At 28.4% G+C, this 12001-nt stretch overlaps 1 protein-coding gene across 2 annotated transcripts in view; it reads left to right on the top strand.

The window, feature by feature from the left end:
• The first annotated feature begins 1839 nt into the window (after nt 1-1839).
• Nucleotides 1840-12001, top strand: part of LOC129959530 (uncharacterized) — a 33537-nt gene continuing 23375 nt past the window's right edge. Inside the window, exon 1 of one of the 2 annotated variants that reach the window (XM_056072404.1) lies at nt 1840-1850. In XM_056072404.1, coding sequence (XP_055928379.1) covers nt 1842-1850 — 9 coding nt within the window. In that variant the 5' untranslated portion in view covers nt 1840-1841. Of the gene's footprint in view, nt 1851-11396; nt 11487-12001 lie in introns of those variants that run through there. The other variant, XM_056072405.1, reaches the window with a different exon arrangement.

The raw sequence follows: 12001 nt of genomic DNA, 5'->3' as shown, positions 1-12001 counted from the left end.
AATTTTAATCAAAATCATGTCATCAACCCAAAACGTCCAGAAGAGGGCAGTTGGGGGTCAGTTGCCCTCCTGTAGGTAATCGCTTGCACCTCTCCTCACACTCCCCGACGAAGAGAAATTGAAAAATTTGTTGGCAAATCTTTACCGTTTCGGAGTGCTTGTGGTTGGGAATTAACGAATATGATAATTAAAAAGCTATCTTACTGTTGATTTATTGTAAACAATCGAAATGTCCTAATAACGGTTTCAATCAGCTGAATGAATAGCTTCAATTTGAGGTTAATGCTAATATTTTTTCCCTGTATTATTTTTATTTTGTCTTTAGAATTCTTTTTTTTTTTGTTAGTTTTTCTCAGATTGTTTGAAACTGATGGTAAGGCTAGTTTTGATTTGACTGTCACTGAACGTCTCTGCTTGGAAACAAAACATTTAATGTAACTATATATTTACATCTAAAATGTTCTACAAATAATGTGCACATATATATTTTATTTTTTCAGCACTTTGCTTATGTGCATGAGATTATCTACAGCTGCTTTCATTAGTTAGTCTGTGACATTCATATCCAAAATATTATAAACATCATAACAGCCCATCTATTTTTTATTTGGGCATTGCATTTCCAGAATGGCTTTTATCATATATAAAATCGATTAATTTTCTTTTACGCAATAATTTTACAAAGTTTTTAATGCCTCGAGCGCTTTTTTTATTTTGTCTAATTTATTCGTTTTCTTTTCCATTCTTATTCTTGTTTATATACTACTTATTTAACTTCTCAGTGTTTACGGATCGCAGAATTCATTATTTTATGAAATTCGGCTTTTTTCCCCCTAAGCCTGTGTCATGTCGGATTTCTTTCCTTCAGTGGATCGTTAATTGTTTCGAAATGATTTTAATATTTATTTTAGTTTGAGGGTACGTGAGCAGTAATATATACATAACCCTATAGAAAAGAAACAAAACTTTTCAAGTTAATGTATATTATAAAGTGTATAATATAAGTGTTCGTATATAATATAAAGTGTACTAAAAATAAAAATTATTGTGGTTTTTAATTATTATTTCTTAGCATTCTGCCTATATGCATAACAATTTCTTCAACAACATTCGTTAATCACTCAATGACAAAGCAATATGTATGATATTTTCTACAACTTTTGTTATTTAATCTGGGATAATTATATCTAAGATATTCTTAATAGAATACCAGTCCGACCAAACGTCATCTAATTATTTGTAATTATTCAATAATTATTGCTAATTATTAATTAAATTTTTTACAAATAAATGATAATCTGGATTGGAGGGGAATATAGGTCAGTATCTATAAAGGTTTTAAGGCAAATTTTGAAGATTGAATATTTGATGTATTAACTGTTTGATAATGTAAAAGCGTAATATATTCTAAAATACATTAGAGTATTTATGGCAAAAATTTAATTGAACATATTTGATGTGTTATATAATTTGAAATCACTTTTATTCACCCTTTTATTATAAAGAGTAAATTCCTGTACGAAATATTTTAATTCATTACTGTCCGAAACAAATGAATAAATTTCATGTGATTTAAGTAAAAATTTCTATATGATTTGAAATTTTTGCACGTATTCATACTGAAGTTGAATTTATCTTTCCTAGACTTGGCTGTACCAAACTTTTGTTTTCACTGTTAAAAAAAAAAAAAAAAAAATGTGTGAATGCTGTATGTTCCTTAATAACTTTTGACATTATTTTTTTCTTAAATAATTGTAGTTCTTTGGTGGCTGAGCAAATGGAGGCTAAGAAAAGACGAAAGAAGAATATATGACTAAAAAGTGGTTAGAGAGTGATAAAAAATGCTGGGAGTAAGTGAAGATTATGTATGCTTGCTTTTTGTTTTTAACGATATTAATATATTTATTTAAATTTCACAAAGCTGAAATCTTTATTTAATAATCATCTAAGTTTATTTGAGTAATTGTGAAATGATATTACAATTAAGTTAACTTTAATTTATGGAAACATCTTTTGTAAGCCTAATACTAACGTTTTTAAACTGTATTTGTGACTTTATTTGTGCATATATAAGGTGTTAACTTTTATATTTGGTAATAACTAATTTCTAAACCGTTAGACATATGCATACATTTCTAGTTCCAAAATGTTTGAGATGAGACAAAGAATTATTATGCAAGCTGTTTGTATCGAAAATTGAGTTATAAAATATTTGCTTAAAATAAATACGATTCGTATTCAAATTCATTTAAAAGAGTAATTATCATCTTATGAAAGAGTGAAATATTTGCTTCAAATTGATAGTGTCATTGCAAAATTTTTACATTTGTTAAACAAAAAGTCTATTTATAAACTTGTAATAGATTTTGTACTTAAAAAGTAATAGAAAGAAAATAGCGCTTGTGCGTAAAAGAACATGATAAAAAGAGAAATGCAGTGTAAATTTTATTGAAAATGTGGTTATACTTAGCAATCTGAAAATTTTAATTTCGTAATCCTTTACCAGTAGTGTTTGCTTCAAATGTTTGATTTCTGCCGAAAAACAGAAATGAAACTGCGTAACAAATTCTTCAGGAATTTCCTGCAACGTAATGGGAGTCGCATCATTTCATGTCATGAAAATTCAATTTTTTAAAATCACCTTTACCTGTAGATTCTCTTACTTAAACTTTCTTTTTGAAATTCGAATTTATTTTGTATAAAATTTTTTGGAATTTAGCTACCACAGTGGCCTTTCTCGAAGACCTCTATATAAAAAGTAAAATATAACGTCTAAATGACTTGATAGGAAAACTATGAGACTGAAGTCATTTGTGCGTTCCATCGTACTGAAACCACATTCTTGATAAATCCCGTAGTCAAATTGATTTCTTCAAACAATTATATAACGTGCCAAAAATGAAGTTGCGAAGCTCATAATGTTTTTCTTTGCCTTCCGACAGTAACTGTTGTAGCAATATTGAGAGATACGGATATGTTCTGTTTCTTTAAATGTTTCCATGCATTAGACTGCTTTGTTAATTTCTTGTGCACTACTTTCAAAATAAGAACGAGCGCAACACAGAACAATTTCTACATCTATGCTCAGAGTTTATACAGTGAAATGTCTCAGTGGAAAACAATTTTTGCATTGGCAGTTTCTGTATAGCGTTTAACACCGTTTTCAATCATATTTGCTGGTAGATACCTTTCACTATTAAATTATAATGCCCATTACTGCGCAAATTCTTGATAAATCCAATCGTACTACTTTAAAACAGATTATTTGTGAATTTACTGCCTTTGTTCATTCCCAATTTCCAAAAAGGAAATAAAATCGAGACTAATGAAGTATTTTTCAAAATCTCTGGATTGGTGCATTTCACCACAATTAAAATGCGTATTTATTTACATAAATTTCCCGCAAAAAGAATTAATTTTCTTATAGAATGAAGAATTTCGTGAAGATATTTGACAACATAAAAAAATGTACTTTAAAACTGTTTTGAACATATTTGATGGATTTAAAAAAAAAAAAATATTCTTTTGCTTATGCTTGATTTTCATGCATAAAAGTGTCCCCAAAGTGAATCTAATAATGTATGTATAGACGTAAACAGCATCAACAAAAAGGCGGAACAGCTTTTTTTTAAATTTATTAACGCATCGTCAGAATTTTGATTGAGAAGAGTCGAGGGAACAGGTTCATTTAAACCAAACTGTTTAACCGATTCAATTAAGACTGTTAATTAACTTATATCACTATTTTTTTTCTTTACTGATTCGATTCATTATTATGAGACTAACTTCCAAATATAGTTTTAGAGAACTATAATGAAAAGTTCGGGAATTATAGAGATTTAAAAAAATGACGCATAGTATGTTAAATAAATAAGCTGATGAAATTTCGATGATGGAAACTATTACATAGTTCTCAAGTATTTTTTCATTCTCTGAAAGAAAATTTCTTGTTTGAATAAAAATCGAATTTATTGAATAAATATTAAAAATATAAAATTTTTTATGAATTTTTAAATATGCATTTAGAAATAAAGTTAACTGTAAAAAATTACATTTTTAAACGAGAGCAAAGCTAACATTCTACAATGTCAGAATTCAATAAAATTCTGCGTACATCTATACTTATATAAAGCTCAATGTGTGTGTGTGTGTGTTGGCGCTCTACAGGCGAGACCGTTTGAACTACAGCTACCAAATTTGGTGCATGAATACCTTGTAGGTCGGGAATGTGCACCTGGGGTTCCTTCTTTTTAATTTTTAATTAGAATTTTAACTATTAATTAAAGACAAACTTTCCCGCCAAAAAATCTTTTCATTTTCCCCACCGCCAAATGAGTAAGGCTTCAGTTTTTTTTTTCCAACACTAATGAGGCTAGGCTTAAGATTTTTCGGCCGATTATTTCAAACGACTCTGTTTATTTTCTTAACGTTTGATGCATTTAAATTTAAACATTGTTTATTAATCGATCTTTCAGATTAATTCTGAAGTACTTTTGAATTAAAATAAAACAGAATAAAGGAAATTAAAAATTTCTAATCTGCATAGCGTTACCTCAACTGACGTAGAAAATTTCACGCATTTGCGTTACCGTAACTGGCGTTGAAAATTCACGCATGCGCATTGTGTTCTGATTGTTGACAAAAATTTTCAACGGTTATGACTTGATTTAAATTATTTTTAGGTTAGTTGTGTGCTTTTGTAATTAAATTGTATTTATGTTAGTTATATATTTTTTTGTATATGCTTATAGTTTTAAGCACATCGGTTTTTTAGTAGTTTTTTTAACCTGTTTTCGACCAATTATTTTAATAAACGATTATGTTTATTTTCTGAGTGTTTGATGCATTTAAAATTAAACTTTGTTAATGAATCGATCTGCTCATGATGGATCTGAGAAAATTTTGTTGACAAATTCTTGAGATATTACATAAATTAAGAAAAATGTTCTTTAGTGCCCATGAGTTTTAAATGCTCAGTGACTCTGTTTTCAGTAATCATATTACAAAAAAAAAAATGCTTTGTTTCAGTAAAAAATATTATTATATTAATTGCAGATTAATCATTTCCACTTTAATTTAAAGCATAAATTCTACTCGAGCTAACAGAAAATTAGAGAGATACATATTACGTTATGGCTGAAGGCTTTTATAATATTATGAGTGAATTATATGACTATCAAAATTTGAAGTTTTAAAATATTTTGATGAAGAAGCTATTAGAGTAGAAATTACATAAAATATTTAATTATTAAAATTTTGACGAAGCATTAAGATTGGCGAACCGGCTGGTCGCCAAAGGTGGCTAGTCTCTAATAATTTCAAAAATATTTGCAAATATATATGTATATTTAAAAATATATTACAGAAAAAAATATTCATCAGTCTGGCATTCTCGTAGCAAATATTTAGTGTACCACTTTTCCCCCCTTTTATTTCAAAAAGTCGTTTTCTCATGCTTAAACAGCATGCTATTCTATAAATATTAATATGTTGATAGATTTCTTAAAGGTATAATACAGAGCATCGAGAAATTTCAGGATGTTCACGATTCTAACTTCCATAATTTCTCCATATGCTGCTCAAATATGCTTGCTTCTGTTAAACTTCGTTTAGAGAAGACAATCCACTATGTTTTGTTAATCTCATCTCTTCAACTGATCGAATTTAAAATCTGATACAGAGCAGTTTTGGTATCGAAATTACAAATCGAATTTCGAACATCCAACTTGTACCGTTTCTGAGTAATAGCGTGTGAATGCCCAAGCACTATCCGTTGATGAACTGGAATTTCAAAATATGACATAAATGTGCAGGTCTGATGATTAAGACAATGCACAATTTCATATAACTAGTTTTTTTAAAAATATTTATTTAGCATGTTCTTCTTGATTTAATCTGAGAGACAGACAGACTTCATTTCGACAAATTTCGTCCAAAATTTCTTTCAAAATTATAATTTTCATATGAAGACCACATAAAAAATTTCATCTTCCTAATTTATCGCGTTTTTAAATTAATGTGCTCGATGAAGAACCAGTAAAATTCCAATTACCTTTCGGTTTGGGGATGGTCTGAAATGTGAAGATTCGCTTAAATATAAAGGCCATTTAATACAGAAGATAGATACAAGCTTAGATGTACTGAATATACGTTCCCGAATGATGTGGTGACTCTTTACGGGAGGAGTTTATAGTAATAAAAATTAATTATATCTCAAGAACTACTGCGAATTTCGAAATTATTGAAAATTCTCCGTTTCTGCGTAAATTATTAAAAGTTTTCGCTTCTGAAAAATTCTGCGTCTAGTCACTGGAAAATCTAATGGAAAAGTTTCGAATATATTAGTTAGTTGACAATGTTCATTAACTAGTTAATAAATTCGTTGGTTGGAATACATCTACCCATGGAGTTATTTCCCTCAATTTTTTGAAAACGCTATTATAAATAACAAAAAGAAACATATGTCCATTTTTTTGTTGTTGTTGCTGACGACTATACCAGTCAATATAGCGGATATTATTCATTTTATATTTCAGCTAAAAGCATGAAACTTACAATTGTTTACCATTCTTACTCGATATTTTAGATAAGAAAAGGAATTAAAAATATTATTTTTCGTGTTTCAATGTCAGGAATAATCGTCTAGTTTTATGAAATGCGGCATATATTGTACAGCGTCATTCGAGATGAGTTACTTTTTGAAATGCGCATAAAAGAAAGTGAAGAAAAATTACGTAACTCCTCCGTCATTACTCTCTATTAATTGCTTATAAAATTGGGTGCTAGATTTAAGTTGATCTCTTAAAATTCGGTCTTTGACTTGACAACATAAAATTATGAAGAAAAAAAACCCGCTATAAAATGAAAAAAGTTGTATTTGTTTCAAGAATTTTATTGTTACTGAACTTGACATTTTCATCTATTCCATGCAGTGACATATCAACCATTTGAAATGAGAGGCGCATGGTTGATTTGAACTCATGTTCATAAATTAGGTGCCGTTTAAAGAGAATGTTTCAGCAATTATAACACAATGTTACTGAGGGATATTCGATATTGAGGGTTCAGAAAAAAGAAAGAAATTTTGCTTTAGAAAATTATGATAGCCTTCTAAAAAGAGAAAAAAAAGGTAAGCATTCTAATTTCAAAATATCATTAATCAATTTTTATTATTCTGTCATTTATGAGTAATCATAATATATATATTGGTGTTATAAATGTTAATTGATATTTTATATTCATTGGTATTATAATCTTCAAAGTTGTTAAAAGAAATGTAGAAAATTTGTTTTACTAATGTAAGAAAAAGGAAAACACAATGTTTAGTAAGTGACGAAATCATACTCTGTTGTATTAGAAATTATGAACATTGTTAGGCATTTGAAGTATGTTGATCCTTTACGTGTATAATATCAGATTTTTCGTCAATATCTATAATGCACGAATCCTTTTCTTTTTCTTTCCTAAAATTTAAGATATTAGCACAATTAAAAATTTATCGTTCAAAAAACTTATAGTGCAAGATTTATTGACACTGAATAACTAATTTCTAGGGCCGTTCCTGAAAACTTTGGCACCTCCGTGCTAAGTTATTCCTGCGACTTTCCCACAGCAATCCCTTTTGATACATCCAATGAAATAAAACATTTATATTTTGAATTTTTTTAATTTAAAATATTTATTTACCAGAATCTCCAGCGAATTTAGTAAAGGACTCTATATAACTTCGTTAATAAGCATTTAAAATAAATTTTTAGTTGTTTTCGTGGCCTTATGCTAACGCACTCTTCTGCAATCAGATGAAAGTAAAGCATACTCTTAAGGTCTTCCAGCGGTTCTTAAAAAATATATTTATTCTAACTACAAGACTACGCTAAAAGTTGAATTAATGATTAATTATGGTATCATCATACTATGTAACTCAATATTTTTAATTGCTTATAATTCCCATGTTAAATAATTTTATATTTAATCAAAATTGGTTCTAAGTTTTCAGAAAAAAATAATTTCGATGGCTCCCCCCCCCTCACCTGATTAGTAGGATTACTGGATGAATAAAAATAAATCATATGAATTTTTAGGCTTATTTTTATATCTAATTTCAAACCCAGCTTTTATTTCAATTATTACCAAATAACATAATTCCTATGTTTTTTTTTTTTTTTTTTTTGTGTGTGTGTGTGTGTGTATGTGTGTGTATGCGTAGTATGTTATTAATTCTCCTTGACATTTTGACCAGTTCATGAAGAACTTTTTCGGCATTTAATGAAATATTCTTGTGTATATTCGTTTGGATTCTTGATACCACTACCTAGGTACCCTTCAATGGCTAGTCTTACTTGCGGCGGAAAATAATAGCTTTGATCATTAGTTTTAGGAGGCTGCCTTTATGCAACCTTGTCTGCTACGCTCTTGTTATAAGTAGTACTTACATTAGTTTTGTTCTCAGATTTCACTGAAAGAAAGTTTTTAGCATCTACTTTTTTCGTGATAGTCTGTAAGTTGATGTTCATTGAAGTCTTACAAGGCGTGTTCTTAATTACTGTATTTTAAATTTGTAAATTTCCCAAGGAGAAGTTCTTGTTTTCCAGCTCCTATCCGTAAAAATAAATCACAGTATTTTCAAAATGCTCCGTCTAATTTTTTTGAATAAACGGGCCAATTGTATAGAATTCTTAATATTCGATTTCCAAATATTGGAAGAAATATAGATTTCATCAGGTTTCCAAACATTAAAAAAAATTATATCTTTAGCGGAAATAGAAAAAACAAAGGCACAATAATTTTCCTAAGCCGTTAGCAGTTGCATCATTAAGTGTATAATTATAATGCATAAGTGAAAAACCTTTAATACGAAAAGAAAGGAATAAAAATATTTTTTCGTGTTAAAAGTTCAGTCAGAAAATTGGAATTCTACAGGAATTTCGGTTGAAAATTGAAAACATTATGTCTTTTTTTCTATATATAGAATATGAAGGATGCTCCTTATAACCTCTTGTGTTTTTAAAACTATTAACACAAACAGCGGGCATAGGGATATTTTGATCGGTCTCTGCTTTGACCGATTTAGCAATCTTTTCTTTTTTGAAAAAAAAAAAAAAAAAAAAAAAAAAAAGGATAACAAGAAACCAGAAACTTTTTGCTTTTTCTAATTGCACAATTTTTAAAAATCTAAATTAGCAGATTTCTTAAAGACGCACGACGGTATGCTTAAAAAAGAATACCGGATAATTCACAGAAATTGTGATATTTATAAAAAATAATTTTGATCACAATCATTACAAAGTCTAAATTAATGGGGCACATTCCTGTGGATCATGATTCTTCTTGAAAAACAGATTTCTGTGTAATGGATATGTACATGCGTACGTTTTTTCAACAATGCTATTACGTTTAATTCCTTTCCAGTTATGCCCCTAAACGTCCGAGCAAAACTTTTCGACTGCTGTTTTGGATTTATAAACTTCATATAAAAACGAAATTTTCGTTAAAAATAAGATTAGTTTTGGAAGGAGTATGGCAACAAATATAAACTGTTAGTTGATAAAATGCTATTTTGGATTTAAATTATCCAAACTGAAATGAAATCAATTTTCTTATTGAAAAAGACTTAAACTTTATTTTCAACAGTATTATGATTTATTTGCATTTGATGAGTAATTGAATGACAATTAACTAAAATATTGCCAAAAACCAATCTGAAAAAAAAAAAAAAATAGGAAAATGAAATGCTTCATGAGTATCTGATCATGAATACCTAATTTAAAAAACTGGAGTGACAATGAAATTTTAAAACATTGTAAAGAATTAGAACAAAAATTAAATATGATACTAAGATTGTTAATGAAAAGCACATTGATGGAATAAATTTGCTCGAAGAAATAAAATCTTTGCTATGTTTTACCAAAGAGAATATGTCACATATTGATGTTTTAAATTATATTTAAGAAAACAATCTAACCGATACATTTCCAAATACTTCAATAGGTATACGGATTTCTTTAACCCTGCCAGTTTCGGTGGCTACTGGAAAAAGAAGTTTTTCAAAACTTAAAATTATTAGAAATTATATATATATGCGATCTACCATGGCGCAAGAGAGATAATCGGACTTGTCAATTATATCCATAGAGAGCGAAACTTGGACAAATTAAATATAAAGGAATTGAAACGAGTGTTTGTAGCTGCTAAAGCTAGGAGAATCAATATTTAAATATATTTTCTAATTTTTATATTTTACTTAAAAAATATTTTTTCATTGTTTTATTTTTAAAATTTATGAAATAATAAAAACAATAAGACAAACCTGTTTTAATATTATAATTTTAAAGCTTTTCAGTTCGGAAGTAAAATTTTGAATACTATAAAAGAGTATTTCACATATAATTTGCAGCACTCTATAAGAGTGCAACAGAACAGAATTAAGGGGCGCCAAATTTCAATTTGAACAAGGGTGCCTAATACCCACGCAGCAGCCCTGTAAAAGTGTTTAATTTTAAAAAAATTGTTTTATACGTTTGAAGAAAATTTGATAGGAGAAAACACCATTCTGCTAAGAATAACCTTCAGCAAAAATTCCTTTTGAGTTTCGGATCGGGATGTCGGATCGGACCTCGTCCTAGAGCCATTTAAAAGTATTCGAATTCCTAGGATAAATTCAACAAAAGTTAGATAACAAAGTCGATACGAGTCCATCATTTGAAGTTCCGTATTTTCCAGTCTTGAAAGAAAGTTATAAGTGCCTTTTAAACCGAAGCCGGTTGTATCGAAGTAGCTTGAGGCAAGTAAAATTAATTTTGTGAAGAAAAGGACAGAGTTCATTCGATAAAATTAATGCTTCAAATAACATAAGTTAAAAAATTGTTTTAACTGTAATTTATAGGGGAAATAAATTTTTTTTAAAGAAATATTCATGAAAATCTAAAATATTAATACTCAATAATCAGAAATTAAAATATATTCACATAGTAGCATTCCATATTGAATTAATAAGTAAAAAATCACAGTCTCAAGAATTTTTTACTTAGAGTACGACTCTAAATCTGAAGTGCTAATATCAATTACAGTGTTTAAAAGGGGGAAAAAAAACCTATTCAAAATTAATACAACAGTCTTTTCGATGCTATTTTTCAATAAATTAAGATTTTTGTTGTTTCAATTATTTTTTTTTAAGCCACTATCATTTCTGTAATTTCATTTCACTTCTTGCAGGTTCCAGATTTATAAAAACACATATCGCGGGAAAACTTAACTGTACGTTATCTAATTTTCACAAATGCGGCTAAACCTGCATGAAAAATTAAAAAGTTTGCCAAATGTTCGCTTCGAATTTTAATAGGCTCACCACAGTTGGCAAGTAATCGCCAAAGAAAAAAATTCAATTTCTGGCAACGATACTTTAACATTGTAGTCTGTCTCAATCTTGTTCGTTTCATTAAACGATTATAATTCGACAACAGAGAATACTATTTTTCTTGTTTTGAAAGGTATGAAATATAAAGATATAATTTCAAACTTCTTTCGTTTATTTTTCAGACTTATTATTTGAATTCTTTATTTACAAAGAAATTACCGGTAAAATTGTACGAACTTAACAAGCGTTTTAAATCGTCGAATTGTAAGAAATGAGAGCAGTCATTGGGTAACTGGGCATTTCTATTTCATGTATTCAGTTAGAAATATTATTGATTGCATCTTATTTTTATTTCCACTTTTCTAATCTAATTTACCGTTAAAGTATTACTTGTTTATGATTTGTTTCGTAATGAATTATGTTTTCAAAACGAACAACATTGTATTCACTTCTAATAAGAAAGTTCATATTCCTATGCATATTATTTGAAAATTGACTTATAAGAATTTTTTGTCAGCAGTTTGGGAGATTTATTTTTTCTTTATTTTAAGATTGCTTTACCAGGACGATCAAAATTAGTAATCAAGAGATGTCTTTCCCATACAATGTAAACAAAAGGCAAGGTATAATCTGAAGTAGTTAACTGAT

Source organism: Argiope bruennichi, chromosome X1, assembly GCF_947563725.1.
Source record: "Argiope bruennichi chromosome X1, qqArgBrue1.1, whole genome shotgun sequence".
NCBI classification, from domain to species: domain Eukaryota; kingdom Metazoa; phylum Arthropoda; class Arachnida; order Araneae; family Araneidae; genus Argiope; species Argiope bruennichi.
This window is presented reverse-complemented; position numbering and strand designations above follow the sequence as displayed.